Genomic DNA, 18,253 nt, shown 5'->3' on the forward strand with positions numbered 1-18,253 from the left:
TGGAGAGTAGCCAGCGGAGGTGGGACGTGCGAAACGAAGACGGCTGGGACGTGGCGGCCGAGAGAGTCTTCGGGGCCTCCGGCCGCGGTGTTAAGGACGAAGTCGCATCCATGGAAGTAAAGAATAAGGGGGAGGGAGGAGGTGTCGGGCACGGGGGAGATGGTGAAGAGGCGGAGCCCGAGGCGGCGAGAAGGGTCAACGGTGTAGTCGGAGGTGGAGACGCCGTGGAGAGCGAATGGGCTGGCGGGCGTGGGAGGGTCGAACTGGTGGAGAGCGGCGGTTGATGGTGCCGTCCGGCAGCAGGCGCGCTCGGAGAAGGAGGTGACACCGGAGGTGCGGAGGCGGTTCTTGACTTGAGGGGCCGGTCCCAGAATTAATCGGTTCAAAAAATAAATAAAATAAAATAAAATGAAGCAGAGCGGAGTGAGTGGAAGAACGATTAATTAAAATCAAATTTAAATTGAAAATTTATTTTGATCGATTCATCCTATTTCAAAATCAAATTGAAATATCTTATTCCCTAAATTTAAAAAAAATAATGATATATAGAAGAAAATCTTAGAAAAAATTTAGAAATAAATTTATGATCCACGTACGTGTCTATCAAACTTTTCTATAAATTTTTGTCTTTATTATTTTTTATTAAAAAATTAGATTAATTTTCTCGACCTAAGCACGTGACCATATCATATGCAACCCGCTATTGTTCGCTCTTAAGAATCTCGTGACTTCTTTATGGTAAGCCTAACATGGCCGACCACTATTTGGTCGGAGAGAAAATGAGATACATTTTTAGCATATGTTTTTGTAGGATTTTTTTTTTATATTTTCAATAAATAAAAAACATTCTTATTTAAATTGACCTGAATGGTAAAAAACTAAAAATTCTTATTTTGAGTACATTCTTATATAAAGAGGAAGTACACTATCCGTTGACCGGAGCTCTATGACAGTAAATGAATCAAGTATTCATGAATAAATTTAATTTTCAATTTTATAAAAATTTATTTATATTCATTTAATATACATAATATTAATTAAATAAATAATCTTGAATAATTCATTAAACTAAATAAATAAACTTGAACACATATGTGTTTAGCTCATTAACGTAAACAATATTCACGAATTATATTTATTAATAAAACTCTTTTCAATATGTTAAATAAATAATAAAATAAAATAAACAAATAAATTTAAATTATCAAGCTCAATAACCAATCAAATAACTAAAATTTTTAAATAATCAAACAAGTTTGAATTGAAAGCTCAATAACATCTAAACAAATCGAACTCAAACCAAGCTCATGTCAAACTTGAATTGAGAGCTTGATAACATCTAAACAAATCAAACTTCAAACAAACTCAAATTCATAAAAAATAAACCAAGTCAAACTTTAACAATCATTTTAAAATTTTGATTTATTTTAAATTCAACTCAATTCAATTATTTTATTAAACAAATTTAAACACTCCAAAATTCGACTCGCTCGTTTATAGGCCTACATGTGTGGTTGTGACTGACTGTTTCACATTCTTTGTTTTAATTCGCCCTCCGGCAGAATGCTCATCAACTATATACAGGAGAATTGCCGAGAGCAGAATAATGTTAACTGGTCAAGACACGGCAAAGGTTTAATGCACGGTCCCTCTGGCTCAGCTATATGACTCCATTAATCAAAACTCCTCCCACCTATAAACTAATCAGATGTGACAATCTAAAATAATGACACCATGCATGTCTGATTCACGGGCACAGGATACTTCGATGCACACTATATACTATGAATAAACAGGCTGCAAAGAAATCGATAAACATCTTGAAGCATGACAATTTAATGTGGTTTCTCAAGGCAACTCTAATAAACAAGGTACAACAGAAACAAAACTACACTCGGATAATCAATGATGAAATTGTTCCTATTCTCCGCTGCAGGTGGGAAATCACACCAACATGGTGGTATCGTGATGCTTAAACAAACACAATTTGTTGAACACATTGCTCAGCTGACTTTTGTCCAAGTGACTACCTTGTGCCGCTTTGGAAAGGTCCAAAGGTCTCCAGTTCCAAGAACAATAGTGTGCCAAAGAGAGCCAAATTCTGAAACATATTATAGCGAAATGAGTCAATTTGATAGAAGTCCTTAAAACCAAAATACAAAGCGAAGGAGAAAAAAAATGAAAGCCCCAGGATAAACTTGCTTGTGTTGGGGTCAAATATTCAGCACCCAAATTAACAGCTAAGAATCCAAACACGACTTTTAAAATCTCTTTGGAACATCTAATACATGTAATGAGTTATACTAATGGATAACCATGTTGTGATGTTGACCATAAACACACTAGTTCTTATATGGTTAAATTATAAATTGATATAGAAGCCAATCATACACTATAGAAAACTTTTAGAAAGGAACACATATCTAGTTGTGTTATGTGCGTCGAGCAAGCAAACTGAGGGGAAACTGGCAGCAAATTATCTTATAGAATTTGAGTTAAATCCTTCGAATGGATAAAGTGAATAGCAAGAAAGTGACTAAACCATAAGTAGAAGCTACGATGTTAAAGAGAAAGCACAGGTATGGAGAAAATGCAATGGAAGCCCACACTTCCTGAGTTCCAAATTTCTTTGAATGGATTATGTTTCAAGAAACTTTCCAAAATAACATAATATAGCTTCAAGACTGACCCAATGACAAGCTTCAATAAGATTCTGGAAGTGCATAGTTTATGATGAACAACCAAAACTAACCAAATTAAGGACAAAGTTTATAAGAAAAATAGCAATGTTCTACAGTGTAGGCAAAAGCTCTCTATTTTGGGCAAAAATGCTTCCTGTCAGGAAAAACTCATCAAAAAGTTTGCATTTGCTCAAGACATACCAGGAGATTTGAATGAAGAATTGGCTCCGGTGCTCTAAATTTGCACTCTTGCCCTTTTTCGAGCTAGATAACGCTCTCTGGCAGCTGCCACTGCATCCTCATTTCTCTTGTACTGCTCATTGTTTGTAACTGGAGCTGCAGGTTCATTCTTTCCATCTAAAGCTGTGGACTGCTCACTTGCATGATCAGCAGCAACTTTATTTGATTTGTAGGGTGAATGACTAGAAGACTCAGCTTGAGTACCGTCTTGCTCTCTGTTTTTGCTATTGTCTCTACTTGCACTAGTTTCAGTAGGGCTATAATCAGCTTGCTTTGGAGTATCTTTTGCCGGCTCTCTTTCATGCATTTTTGTGGTCTCTGCCGATTGAGCACCAAAAGCTACATTCTTTTTGAGACCAAAGTAAAAGTCACTAAGATCACTCTTCTTTGTTACCTGAAGAAAAGCCAGAGATATTCAATGTGCTTGACTGGAAACCTTGTTTATTAGAACAAGAAAAGACAAAAAAGGAGCAATTTAGAAGAGATGAACTACTTACATCTTCCCTTTCCTCACGAATTTTGAGCTGCCTCTCTTCTTCTAACCATTTTGCCTGTTCTGCTAGCTTTTTCTTGTAGGCACTGGTTACAAACTTCTCCTTATCGGCATAAAGGTGATCTTCTTTACTTCTCTCTTTCAGCAACTTCCTTTCATATACAATTTCATGTTCACGCTCACGTTGTTTTGCCTTCTCCATAAGTGTTTCTATGTATTTTGACTGCAACAAAGCCAAACACAGGAATAAACTTTTTCAGATGCATCAATGTGAAAAATCGATGGACCTAATCATACACAGAAATTGTGAAGGATCCATACAAGGGCATCAGCCTTCTTCAATTAGGAAACGCATACATTGTAGCCCATGACAATACATGCCAAGTGATACAAGAACAAAATAAATAAACAAACAACATAAGAAGCACCTCTAAATTGCTAGGGGTTGACACCACAAAATTTTGGGTAGAGTAGAATTGCTGAGAATAGAAAATTGATATTGTACCAAAACAAAAACAAACAAAAAAAGTGGGTCGTGTTATTTTAACAAAAATACAAAAACAAAAACAAAATTTGCTAATTTTCATTTCATATAAATTTCTAGAAAATGCAATCGAGGTTGAAAAACAAAATCAAAAAATAAAGAATAGTTAATGAATTTTATTGTTTCGAAATCATGAGAATTTGAACTTCTCAGCAACAATGGATTTATAAAAGGGATTAATTATTAGATTCAACCTACAATCTCAAAGATAAGGTGAAATGAAACTAGTTTTCCTGCCTCTTCAAACAGACAAATTACGATTTGATTTCTAGAGAACTTTACAGATTAGAAATTTTACCTTACCATTTATTGACTCCAGACAGGGCGGGTCTATTATAATCAAATTCTTCTTATAAATAATAAATTCAAGTTTTCAACAATAAGGTTGTACCTTTCTATCGGTCCGATCTTGAATCTTAGGGCGTGCAGCCTGCTCTTTCATCGTATCATAAACCCCATCGTAGTCAAATACGGAGGGATCCTCTTCCATGGCCTGTTTGTGCTGCTCCTCAATCTACCAAATTCCACCCTCGATTAGACAATATGAAAACCATTAACATCCTGTCGATGAAATGCAATACCTTCTGCAGAGCCTTATTCTTGGACGCTTGTCGAGATATTTCTCTTTCAACGTCATCCTCATCGTCATCACCAAAACCGAAGGCAGGAGGTGGAGGGCGAGAAGGAGGAGGCTTCGAGGATTTGTTCGCCGGTGGAACTCGAAGCTGGAGTCCATACTTCTTCATATTGAGCCGCCGCTGTGGCGATCCTCAAGGCTGCAAGCAATTTGAAGAGGTGAGGCGAAGAGAGAAGGGGCCTCGTTCGTCGGAACGGACGTGGAACGGTCGGAACGGACGTGGAACGGTCGGAACGGGCGTTCCGGCGCGGGAACGAATCACGCCGTTCTACAGTTCCGGTAAATAATGGGGCTTGCTCTGAAACGACGTTCTTTGACGTTATAACAGTAAATGAATGGATCGGAAGGCCGGAACGGATCGGAAATTATTACCTCCGGATGAATCGGACAACGACGTCGGGGGCGCTCCGGCGTGGCCTGATCGGGAAGTGGCGCGCTGTCGAAGAATAAGCGGCGATTTAGGGTTTCGAGGTGAGAGAAGACAGAGAAGACACAGGTGAATAGAAATTTAGAACTTAGATTTTAATAAATAAATTTCATTTTCTAAAAATATAATCATTTAATATATTATATAATAAAATATAATAAAAATCATTTTAATTTTTTTAAAAATCTAAAAAAAATCTATATAATCATATAATTTTTTTATTAACTATTATTTTTTTTCTAAATAAATTTAATTAGATTAAATTTTAATTATTACCATTATATATATAATAGATTTATTATTTATTCTTATTATTACGTTGTTTAGTATTTTAGGTATATCCACAAATAATTAGTACATTATTAAATATTTAATATGTGTTATTTTTATAATTCTTAAATTACTAATATACTAAACACAAATTATAAATTTAAAATTTTATTAAGTCAAAATATATATATATATATATATATGCGTGCGACCGTTCTATGAAATGATATTGAAATTGGAACGGTAAAATCTGTAACAACTATCACGACCGTTTCAACAAATCATGCTCAAAAGATAAAAGGGGTAGAAGGATTCTCCAAATCTGAGTTTAGGATTTGGTGGTCGGAAATCGTGAGGTTGAGGGAAAGACTGAAGAGGGAGACAGTATTATTTTTTAATTCAGTTAATTCGTTATTAATTTTGTATAAATTTTTTCAAATTATTTTTTAAATAACTTTAATTAATTCGGTATTAACCGAAATAATTAATTTTTAATTTGATTTGGTAATTTGATTTTTGATTAATTTAGGGGGCGTTTGGTTTAGGGTAATAGGAGTGGGGAATGGAAATGAGAATCATTTAATGTTTAGATTATAGGAATAGGAATACAAATAAGGGAATGAATCATTGATTACCATTGTTAATTTATGAACCGAATTAATCGAATGCTTATCATTATATGTGACAGATGAGACAGCCAGAGATATGTGACAGATGAGACAGCCGTAGACTATTGGACACAGGAGAGCAGATCCTCTGGTCCGCAAATTGCGGATCAGAGGATGGTCCATTGCATGAGGACCCTTGATTTAGATGGACCCCATCTTTAAATAGATGAAGTCCATCCAAATCAAGGGTCTACATCAGTGGACCATCCTCAGGTCCGTAATTTGCGGACCAAAGGATCCCTTTTGTGGACACAGGGTTGTAAAATTTTGACATTTATAATAAATTATTTTAAAATAATTAGAAGCTATAGATTTTATTGTTTATACACTTTGATTATTGTTTTTTAATTTAAGTATCTAGTTCCTAATCCGGGTAGTCAATCCAATTTGGTGAAAAAATTTTATCAGTCATTCTTATAAAATTAAGAAGTACTCAAGAAAATCATCTAAACACGATGTTCTTTGATGTATGATATCATAGTTAAAATTCAAATCTTAAATATCTAATTAACCACTTACAAAATCCAACTGCTAATCCAACACTCTCTTGACTTCGATCAAATGGTCGACTGCGTCTAAATTATCATTCACCCATAACCCTTTTATATACCTTACTTCCCTCACAATTATATAATCTAGTACGACATATTTTAATTTCTTTCAGAAATACATTCATTCATATATTTGTATTCATATCTTTTAAATTTAATTTAAAATATGTAAATTAATTATTTATATAATAATAATAATAATAATAATAATAATAATCCAACCATATCCCACTATTTTCTTCAAAATTGTTTGATAAGTATATTTATCATAATTTTACATGACCTAAATCTAAATATAGAATCATATTATCTTAAATTTAAATTAATTATTTGTAAAAAAAAATAATTTATATATTCTAATATATTATTAATATTTTACTAGATTTAATTAATAAAAAATGGCTCTTAAATATTTATCTAGCTCCAAAAGCTCCCAGAACAAAAGAAAAAAAAAATAAAACATGATAATATGTTTAAAAGATTTTTTTTTTTTTAGCCCGGGCTATAGTGAGCGGCAAAATATTCATATAGTGTCCCAACCACTAATAATTACATGACATTTTCTTTCAGTAAAATAATAAATTTAAAATATTGAGTTGTTTAACTGTCAATTATGAGCATTTTTGAATTTATCTGAATGACCAATCAATTTAGAAGCGAATTTATCTGAGCAAGAGAATATAACCATCTATATATCACGGTCTTATTATTTAAACAAATCAATTTAGAAGCGAGAACACGTAACGATGTTTTAGACTGCGAATATCACTTTAATAATCTTAATATCTAAGCAAATAAATCGTGAATGCCATAATTTAGAAGTGTAATTCAGACATGTTTTTATCACAAACTGTTTTTTTTTTTTTTTTTGTGTCAATACAATGGGAATTCAAATCCGAACGCATCAAAGCAGCAATATACTACGCATACGTATCTGGAAAGCCATAACTTGCCTTAATCTACAACAGTAATCTTCCCTCACAAATGCCAGTAAAAGGTACGACGGGCAAAGCAACTCCATTTTATATGTCAGCGGGAGCCTTTAGCCTTATCAACCTTCGAATCCTATCCTTATCCGTGTTCTCCAACATCCCCTGAAATGCAATGCATGTGAAATGGAGATGTTACAATCACAATACACTAGGTCATTTAAATAGAAACATGTAGGAGTTTGCATGGCTATTGTTTAGTTAACTAGTCTTTTCTTTTTTGTGCGCTCTTTATAGTGACAGGAAAATAAAGGCATGATATAAATACTGTCCTACCTTCCAAATAATCTCGTCCAAGCACAGGCATATCTTCCCATAATGATCAAGGAATAGCCGCTCACTTGGAGGTTTTCCGCACACATCCTTCACCGATGATGTGATAACAAAAATCACTTCTGCCACTAGAAGAAATCAAATACAACAATTTACGACAACCGCTAATGACTTAAGTTAACCATAATCCATATGCTTATTGGGCCCAGATACTCACAAGCAAGTTCATCGTACTCATCCTTGCCAATCACATAGATGCAAACATCACCAAGCATTGTGTAGACGACAAACACAGATCTAAAGAAACGGGAGAAGTTAACTTTGAGTGGGAGCAGCAAAACTGAAGCGCAATTATAATGCAGTAAACAGAAAAATGCATCTTCAATCCACCTAAGATGATGTTAAATTATCACAGAATAACCTGCAAAGACTGGTAATTAAAAAAATCACATTGCCTTCATCAGTACCTTGGCAAAGAACTATAAAGTACATTAGAAGATAGTATTTTAATAAAACAAGTGACAATAACAAACCCCCTTCATCGAGTGCTGTGCTTGATGGTACAAAGTACAAAAAATGTGATGTTCAATCTACTGTGAACATGGATCCAGGAGCAGCTGAGAGAATAAACACAATTGATGGCCTAAATGACTTGTTATATGACCTTAATCCTAATTAGTGATTGTTTATCTATGTGTATACACCCTCACAATTTGTCCACTGTTTTTCAGTGTTCGATCAAACCATAGCGCCAATAACCTCCTCTTAGAAGTTTCTATCTCATGAAAGCCAAAAAACTTTAGATTCACTTTCTTATGACAACTATTTATCATTCTTCTCAAGGCTCATCTTTCAATTCCATTTTTTATCACAGCAAGAAGATCAAATACTGGCATTCAGCGAGACTTATGCTGGCATTCTTCTCAAGTCTTAAAAAATTAGCCTACAAAAATCATTAGTCTCATGCATGACACTTATTCTGGCATTCAGCGAGATGAAAGCATGCTTTGATAACTCGAATTAATATTTTAATTCAATTTTCCAATTAATATAGGTTTATATTTAGATAAACAAATAAGTGAAAGCGGATTAAATGAGGGGTCTTGGTAATTACCAATACTGCATGCAAACTACTTTGGAAAGCAAACCACATAATGTGTTCTATTTCCAAGATATCTTCTATTAACCAAAGGCTACAGAAAAAATATGCAAATGATAATTGATTAATTTTTCACATGGAATTTGACTAGTGCAAAAAAAATTACATACTTGTGAGAAGCAACAAGGAGTTCTTCATTTTTGGTTCCTTTAAGATTCTCTGCACCTAGTTTTACTAGAAAAGATCGCCAATGTAGTCGCTCCTCAGATGGAACTCCATGAAAACTGCAGAAATTTCAAACTAAAAAGCATTAGTTTCAATGCAGGTTTGAAAATGTAAATAAATACCTGTGCTTATCCATTACTGAGACAGACTACCACCCAATTAGAAATCAGACAGCATCTACAGTTGGAAGCTCGATCAAAAAGAAAGAAGTTAAGAAATCCATAGCAGAAAATGTAAACATACAGCATCTACAGTTGCAATTTGTCTATTTTATTCTTTCAAGTGACAAAAAAAAATAATGCAGACCATAGGATGAGATCTATAAACTTTTCCAGTAATTAATACAATAAGGAAGAGAAGTTCCTACATATATTCCATTATTCACAATTGTTTGAGAGAAAGGGTAAACACTCAAGTTGATATCTGGATCCAAATGGATAAGTTAAACAGATACTGAAATTGAAGGTGTTGAAATATTTGCAGTGATGAGAGTCTCTTCATACTTTGAAAATCTGCACAAATTTTCAGAAAAAAAATATGAAATACTGTGGATCAAATAGCTGGTACAGCTGATAAAAGAGACCTTGCAGGAACCAAAGACCCTGTTAAAAACTCAAGTAGAGGGTGCTGAAGGTCCCTTTCTCATCCAGTCTTACCTACTTCAGTTACGGCAGAAAAAAAACATGTTTGAAGAAAATGCAATGAAAAAATTGTTTCAGAAATAGAGCAACAGACAAGGAAAAGAATGGAACTCATATATCCTCATTAACCTTCTTTGTATCTTTGTCTTGTTAACTTGTCATTTGTCCCACAAACATAATTTTCTAGACATGATTTTGTAGGACACCACTACAAGTAAACAAAAGTGAGACTCGCCAAATAAAACTTAGAACCTATATATATTAAAGCATCAACTAAGATGGCAAACATATTCTAAAACTAGGTGGACATCTTTATGAAGAAAATTTTAGACAAGACAAAAGGATAATATCCAAAAACAGAAGACTTCAAGAATTAGTGATTGTATGAATTAAATGAAATTGTGAAACTCATGAATTGTACCTCTAAAACTTAAAGGAAAATTCTATAAAACCGTAGTTAGACCTGCTATATTATATGGAGCTGAATGTTGGATTATGACTAAAGCACATAAGCAAAAGATAAGAGTTGCAGAGATGAGGATATTAAGGTAGATGTGTAAACATACGAGAATGGACAGAATAAAAAATGAGAGCATTAGAGAGAAAGTCGGAATTGCATCTATTGAAGGAAAACTTTGAGAGTCACATTTAAGATGGTACGGGCATATACTTAGGCGGCCAATAAATGCTCCAGTTAGGTGAAACTATGACAAACACGCATATCAAACGAGGAAGAGGAAGACTAAAAAAAACTTGATTAACAATAAAACAAGATAAAATTTATTTAAATATAGATAATGATATAGTAGGAGATAGAGCTTAATGACGTAAAAAGATCCATATAGCCAACCCCGTGGGATAAGGCTTGCTTGTTGTTGTTGTTGTTGTTATGTTGTGAAACCCCATGAATTAAGCATCAAGTAAGATGGGAAGGGCATCCTAAAGGTACAACTCTTAGGTAGCACTGTGGTCTTTATAACATTCATAATGAAAGTTCAAAGACAAGACAAAAGGAAAATATTCAAAAACTAAGGATTTCAAGAAATTAGTTAGTTAACCAGGATAAAGAACGTAAACAAGGGGAAATCTACAAAGCGAGATTTTGTCCCCATAAATTATGCCTACGAATAATGTGATCAGGAATTCTTCATTCTTCTTCGACTCACTCACATCACATAAACAAAAAGACATTCTACTGACATGCCCCAAAGTAGATCACGATTAAAAGCCGATGTTGAGTATAAAATCTACACAATTATTCAACGGCATGCAACTTTCCAGTTCTTTAGAACTACTGCTAATATTAGATGAATACAATACGAACGAAATTAAGCAGGATGGCCACAAGATATAATGGTACTACTAACTTTTCTAATGTGTCGCAATTCGATCATACTAATAGATCTAACACCTTTAGAAGCCTCCGCAGGACGCCATACACGAACAAAATACTAGATACTGACTGAAGGACGAAAGATCTGATATATTTGTTCAAGTTCAAAAAGGATCCGAACGGTAGGAGCAGAGGAAAAATGGTTTACGGAAGAACTAGGACAAATCGGAGAAAGAGTGGCGTACCGCTCGACTAGGATGTTGCCTTCGGTGTTGGTGAAGAGAACTGCCAGAATCATGGCGCAGATCTAGGGGATCGATCAAAATGGGATGGGAGGCGAGGCGACTCCTCTCACCGATGGCGAAACGGCTCTCTCTGCACCTCCTCCGCTCCTTTCTCCGTTTCTCGTGTTCTGTGACCCTGGTTCCGGAAGGCACGCGAACGGGCTTTGGAAGAATGGGCTGCGCGCTGTCGAGCCAAGGCCTTCTCCCTATTAGTTATGTGCAAAAAAGTCAAGAATAAAAAAAACACACGTCGCCTGAGAGATTCGAACTCTCGCGGGGAAACCCCATGTACTTAGCAGGCACACGCCTTAACCACTCGGCCAAAGCGACAGTATGACTCGTATTTGTTTTAATATTTAATGTATGTTCAAACTTTGTTTTGCTTAATTTTGCTGGCTTTATACTTTTTCTTTTATGTGAAAAAAGCTCAAAATATGAACAATCAGTTTAACAGCCTGAGAAACTTACACGAAGGTAGGATCATAGTTTGTAGAAAAACTCTTAAAATTTTATTGATTAAAAAATTTATTTATATATAAATAGATAATTAATTTTGTATATTTATATAATCATTTATATTTAACACCTCATATTGTATTACTATATGTATAAATTTAAATTAACTAATAATTTAACTATCATTATTTAAATTTAACTTAATTTATTATTTTAGGAGTTGAATTTGATTTGAATTGAATTTGATTAAGAGGTATCAAACTTTCCATTCACATTCTAAATTTATTTAATTGATTATTAAGTTTAATAATAAAATATATTTTAATCCTTTAAAAAAAATTATTTATTCATTTAATATATTAATAAGCATTAATGAATTGAAAACATGTGTGAATCCGTCCGCAAACATCGGCGAATGAATTATTAATGAGTTGTCTTTGTTGTCAACTTTAATCGTCAATCACTTGATGAAAATAAGGATGATTTGGTTCTATGAGCCTAATGACATTAAACAAGAAATTAGAATTACAGTCAGGAGTTCTTCAGCGTACCCACTCCGATGCTCAAATTAGAAAATGAAGAAGAATATTAGAGTTTTGATGTGCCTATATGTGTTTGTAACTTGATGCCGAAAAGGGTTATCTTTTATAGAATGACAACATACTCTTTCTTCCGTTACAATCTCGACATTATTATTATCAAATTTCTTAAATAATACAAGACTTATTCACATTGTTGTCTTTTTTCCGAAATAATCATTTATATGATGATTATCTTTTTCTTGAAATAATCCGATATTTACATAATAATTTTTCTTTTCCTGAAATTATATGAAATTTATGCGATGGTTGTCATTTTTCATAAAATGACCCTACATTCTGCGTCGAGTCACCAAAAACACAAGAGACCAAGGAGTCGAAGTGCGCCCAAGAAGCTAAGATGCGTCCAAGAAGACAAGGTGCAGCCGAGAAACCAAAATGCACCCGAAAAGTCAGGATGCGCTTAAGGAATCCAAATGCGCCCAAGAAATCGGAGTGCGTTCGAGAAGTCAAGGTGTTTCTAAGGAGCCAAGGATCGACTAGATTTTCCCTTTGTGGAAACCATCATCTTAGCCAAGGTCGTCAACTTCTCTTATCTATGTAACACCCACTAATTACACTCCCAATCGATCTGCATTCAAAGTTATTCATTTAATTTAATAAATTATTTAAGCTTATTTAATTAATTAATCTTATACGTATTAAATGAGCATAAATAAACTTTTAGCCAACTGAACACAAATTTATTCACAAATATTCAATTTATCAAACTGAAGACAAATTTATTCACAATATTCGATTCATTTACCATTCTACTTGAGCAACACAGTCATGGGAGGAAAGCTTTAAATTATCATGAACCCAGCCTTTGTCAATGTTAACCATGCAACGAACTATAAAGTTATGATTTCTAACAGGTTGGCCTATGAACAGATCGATAGAAACCTTGAGGGCGAACGAATCACTTTATACCACCATGATTTCTAATTGTCTAGAGAAGTAGGCACTGAGGAATACTAACTACTAACCCTGTATGTTCATATTAAGCGTCGATAGATTATTAAGATCAATAATGATTCAAGAATTCATAATTCAGCATATAATCTATAATATGAATAAACAGACTACATAGATGATAAACAAGCAATAAGCATCATGAACCACGAAAAATTTAATCTCTAGTTTCTCAAGCCAATTCAACTCAACTATGACAGGGTACCACAGAAACAGAACTACATTTAGATAAATGATGATGATATTGTGTCCCTAGTCTCCACAACAGGTGGGAAAATGGCACAAACTGTGAACACACTACCTAGTTCACTTTCGCCTTGGTAACCTTTTTCTTCTGCCGCTTTGGAATGGAGTTTTTCATGCCCAGGAAAAAAAGTAGTGCTCCGAGAAGTGCCAAATTCTGAAACGAATCGGTGAGAATCAAGTAATGACCAACTATAGAACCAACCAAAGCACAAAGGATAGATGAAATAACCTGAATAAACTTGCTGAAAAGCTGCATGAATTCAGGCTTCTCGATGTCATAGTTGTAGAAGTCGTAAATGACAGGAGTAGTGAATGCTAGGAAAAGAATCTGCACAGGGATAAATATTCAGTTTGGTGTCAGTCAATGCGCTAATACATAAACTTATAAGCCATTAAGCAGATATCAAGTAAGCATTTTCTTTAACGGTCATACTCCATGAGTTCAGCAAATATACCAAGGGAAAATAGGCAGCAAGTTAGAGGCATCAAGTTAAAAGATTTATATAAAATCCTTCAAATGGGTATCTGAAAAGACAGAAACACAAGGAGACAGGATGTTGATGGAAAAGCTTGAGCATTGAGACCATTCAACAGAGTAAAACATATCTTGATTTAATTTCCAATTTATTTTGGAAGGAATATGAATAATGGTCATATTCAAGAAATCGTATAACAAAATAATCAAAATCAGAGAAATTGTATAACAAAATGAACAAGGCTCATTCAGTATCAAGCCTCAGTAGGATTCTGAAAAGTCTGATGTTTATTAGGAAGAACCAAAACTAACTGAACTAAAGACAAATTGATAAGGATACTGGCAAAGATTGATACACTTTAGGTCAGAATTTAATGTTTTGAGCAAAATGTTATCCCTTCAGGCAAAAACTAGGTAACAAAGCCTATATTCATTTAAGACATACCAGCAGATAAGCTCCAAAAGAGCTGCTGAAGATGAACAGCAGGCCCCCGAGACCTTTAAGAAAAATTAGACCAGCAACAATGTGCCTCATCTGAGAAAAAGGAATAAAATCAGTTCAGTAAGAAATATTAATTGACAGATATAAAATTTAAGGAATTAGAAAGACAAAGATGGTTACTTGCACATGAGGTGCTGAACAGCCAAAATGTGAAGAAACATGTTTCATCAAAAGATCAAACTTGGGTTTGAGAGCTTTTGCGGCTGGTCCACCATCAACTCCGAATTCACTAAATCTGTGAAATGCATCTCAAAAGAAAATAAAGAATAAATTATATGTGCACAAAATTATGGATAAGAAATGAACATAAAATGGATAACATATCAGCTAATATATCATGAGAACTCCCAGCTGAATTTACTAGATATCATCACCGTGAAGATGTCTATCTCCACGACCACAAGTTAGACAGAATAGACATCCCCATTAATATTGGAGCAGAGATTAATCAGAGATTACTAACAATCACTTAGGCAAACATGATGAAAGCATAGCAATTCACAAATAAGAAAACTTTTCAAATTCTTTTCTGACAATCATTATTATCTCATAACAGGTTGCAGCACTACAGGTCAGGCAGAACGTTCGATAAGATTTGGTTCCCATATATATGTGCAAAGTATTTTAAGCTGTGTATTGTCCTAGAGAGTCCATAATTTTACATGGAACTATTTTAGTTATTCCATGCCAATGATTGTATCGTGTGCAAACCTTTTACATACTGATCTTAGCGGAGTCACTGATGAAACATATTACTTTTCATATAACGAGTGACAAAAATTGTCTTACCATATGAGACCATTAAGATCTAACAAATTAGATAGTAGCTCCATCCTTATGCAAGGCTCTTAACAAAATGGTAACAGCAATAATCTCAAGTCGTCTATTTAAGGTTGCAAACTTGATTGTTTATATTTCTGAGATCAAATTTTGATGAGTCATATTTCTATTATTCTATTCAGCATAAACCTCATACAATAAGACGTCAAATTCAGAACAACAATTATAGAATCACAGCGAAATAAAATTATAGTCAGATATAAAACTAAATTCTTCACTTAACAAAATCTTGTCACTATCCAATTAGTCATTCTTTGCATAAAAATTATTATTATTTATTTATAGAGTAGTCAAAAGAGCCTGAAAAATAAGCCTTTATTTTTTTATTTTCCAGATTATTTTTCATTGGAAAAAGGAAAACTGGAAAATTTTGAGAAAACAAAAACACTCCCAAAATCTGCAATATAAACGATCATAACTAATTTATCATGTATATTTCATCAAATCTAAACTCAAAATCTAGATTTTTTTCTTATGACAAAATATTCACTCTCGGTGCTTATACATGTTCATTTAATGAAATTCCAATTGTGACTGGAGCCAAATAAATTTAAATAAAATAAGTGAGATCTAACTTTCACAGACGTCACACAGACGAAGTGAATTTTAACAGCGCAAACATTTTAAAAAAAAAATTCCCTGCAGACCGACTAATAGAACTACAAAGATCAAAGCAATAAATGGATGCGAACAAGAAGGCCAGATAGCCAAGTAAGCAATTGTCAGAAAGCCTAGCTATAAGAGACAAACATAAGCTCAATGGAACACTGAACGTCAGCGACCAACAGGAGAATATCAAGCTAACGAAAAAGTTCAAGCTTCTAATGCATAAAAGTCGAAGCAGGATACTTTAAACCCTAATCAAACAAATATGGACCCAAATAAGAGCATGAACAACCAAACTGGCGGAACTTAACATGAAAACGAAACATAAGTAATCGAAAAAAAAAATTGTGCTTACTCCTGGTAGGCGGCCAGGAGGAAGACGGAGGCGAAGAGGACTCTCCCGGCGAAGGACATGAACCCCATCACACCTGAAGGGAACACGAACAAAACCTCGGATCTAAAGGGGAACAGAGAGCGAGGCGCGACGAAATCGCAGTCGATCTCTCTCAGATCCGACGATTCTTGAGGGGGCAACAAAGGATCGGGCTTAAATAAAAAGTCATTTTTTCCCCTTCGCTCGCCGGTCCATTACCAACTACGATCGAAAAGAAGCTGCGTGGAAAAGACAACAGCTAAGACGACCGCACGATAATGTATACAGTATGGGACCCGCACCTCTCTATCCAATCTTAGCCGTCCGTTCGAGAAAGGGTAAGCGAAAGTGACATTTAAAACCAGCCTTCCTATTCAAATTCAAACTACCCTCGACATAAAACATAATATCCGAATTGCCACTCCGGTCCATCACAGGTCGTCACGGGAGCGCGTAGACTTCCAGATCCGCACGTTACAATCTTTACGACACCCTCTTGCAATCATCCTGACCGTTCGTTATTTACGTCTCGTTCCCGCGTTTCTAGTGAGGACAGAGGCCTCTCGACAGGAGATTTGAATTTCGAGGGTAGGGATCAACGATCGCCGCATTGACGGTCGAGATAGACTGCATCAAGCGACGTGGATTTGGGTTTTACGGCGAAGGACTTCCGCTCGTTGGAAAATTTGACGAGATAGAAAGTCAATTCAAATTTTGAATTTGTAAATTTACGGGGAGATTTTTGGAATTTGAAAAAAATATAAGATTTTTTTTCTCCAATTGGAACTGCACAGAGAAAATATATTTCTTTGTGAAGTCAATTTTGGTGGCCGGATTTTGGTAAAAGAAATATAATTTAATTGAGTTTTTTTCCTTGAAAAAAAGTTTACTCCATTGATTAAATTGATCTGAGTTGACTGACTAAATTATACTGAATTTGTTTGTAAATTATATATTTAAACAATAATATTAATTAACTTGAAACAAAGCACTAAGATCGCCCGGACTACCAGGCTAAAACTATCCAATGAGATGAGTGATCGAAGCGTGAAGAATAAACAATAATGAAATAATGAAGCACGCTATGAAATAATGAAACAATCGGAGCTATTTCATCTTTTTTTTTTAATCAAAAAGTTAATTACTTTCTATGGGTCATTTTTCTACAACGCCGCTGCGACTGAGTTCGCATCGATAGCCATTTTCTACTGGGAGGAGACGAGTCATTTTGGCTGGCAACAGGAGAACTAAAAGAGGAATAAAAAAAACTATTATTACTTACAAACAGGGCCGGCACGGGGTATATTATATATATATATATATATATATATATATATATATATATATATATATATATATATATATATATATATATATATATATATATATATAAATTAAATATGAATATTAATTTAAAAGCATAGGAGTATGGATATTAAATATTTAAAATTATGATTAAAATAAAATTTAGTTGAAATTTATTTTTATCGGTAATTATAATTTTTTACTAGCTAAATTATATTTGGTCAAAAATTTTAAATTTTTTATAGATTAAATTTGGATCATGTTTATTTTTTTTACTAAAATTTTAAATTTTTACTATTAAAATTAGATTTAGTTAGTAATTTATTTTTATTTTTTATTAAAATTTAATTAGTAATTTTAAATTTTTTAATGATATATTTATTGATAACACTTAATTTATATATATATATATACACACTTTTAATAGTCAAAAACATATTGAAAATGTAGAATTATTTCTTTCTTAAATTTTATTTTTATTTCATTTTTTTTAATAATTCACTATTAATATTTTCTAGCTAAATATTTTTAGATAAATAAAT

General features: G+C 33.8%; 3 protein-coding genes and 1 non-coding gene across 5 annotated transcripts; all 4 read right to left on the reverse strand.

Annotated features, from left to right (window-relative positions):
* Positions 1 to 1,783: 1,783 nt before the first annotated feature.
* On the reverse strand, positions 1,784 to 5,102 carry LOC122007957 (nuclear speckle splicing regulatory protein 1-like). 2 transcript variants are annotated; one of them, XM_042563494.1, is made up of 6 exons: positions 4,968 to 5,102; positions 4,540 to 4,893; positions 4,350 to 4,472; positions 3,419 to 3,637; positions 2,883 to 3,315; positions 1,784 to 2,101 (listed from the first exon to the last, which is right to left on the reverse strand). In XM_042563494.1, the coding sequence occupies exons 2-5, from the start codon at positions 4,702 to 4,704 to the stop codon at positions 2,917 to 2,919; spliced, it is 906 nt and encodes a 301-aa protein (XP_042419428.1). In that variant the 5' UTR covers positions 4,705 to 4,893; positions 4,968 to 5,102; the 3' UTR covers positions 1,784 to 2,101; positions 2,883 to 2,916. The 2 variants fall into 2 exon arrangements, with proteins under 2 accessions (XP_042419428.1, XP_042419429.1); XM_042563495.1 differs by having other exon boundaries at positions 4,540 to 4,734; positions 4,968 to 5,097.
* A 2,196-nt stretch (positions 5,103 to 7,298) lies between these two features.
* On the reverse strand, positions 7,299 to 11,551 carry LOC122007958 (TSET complex member tstD-like). Its single transcript, XM_042563496.1, has 5 exons — positions 11,317 to 11,551; positions 9,043 to 9,156; positions 7,991 to 8,070; positions 7,777 to 7,901; positions 7,299 to 7,605 (listed from the first exon to the last, which is right to left on the reverse strand). The coding sequence occupies exons 1-5, from the start codon at positions 11,367 to 11,369 to the stop codon at positions 7,534 to 7,536; spliced, it is 444 nt and encodes a 147-aa protein (XP_042419430.1). The 5' UTR covers positions 11,370 to 11,551; the 3' UTR covers positions 7,299 to 7,533.
* Positions 11,552 to 11,603: 52 nt separating this feature from the next.
* Positions 11,604 to 11,685, reverse strand: TRNAS-GCU. The gene has a single exon. It is a non-coding gene; the product is annotated as a tRNA-Ser (tRNA).
* A 1,821-nt stretch (positions 11,686 to 13,506) lies between these two features.
* On the reverse strand, positions 13,507 to 16,624 carry LOC122007959. Its single transcript, XM_042563497.1, has 5 exons — positions 16,389 to 16,624; positions 14,708 to 14,822; positions 14,531 to 14,620; positions 13,840 to 13,938; positions 13,507 to 13,764 (listed from the first exon to the last, which is right to left on the reverse strand). The coding sequence occupies exons 1-5, from the start codon at positions 16,454 to 16,456 to the stop codon at positions 13,666 to 13,668; spliced, it is 471 nt and encodes a 156-aa protein (XP_042419431.1). The 5' UTR covers positions 16,457 to 16,624; the 3' UTR covers positions 13,507 to 13,665.
* Between the last annotated feature and the right edge of the window lie 1,629 nt (positions 16,625 to 18,253).

The sequence above is a fragment of the Zingiber officinale genome, chromosome 8A (assembly GCF_018446385.1).
Source record: "Zingiber officinale cultivar Zhangliang chromosome 8A, Zo_v1.1, whole genome shotgun sequence".
NCBI lineage: Eukaryota > Viridiplantae > Streptophyta > Magnoliopsida > Zingiberales > Zingiberaceae > Zingiber > Zingiber officinale.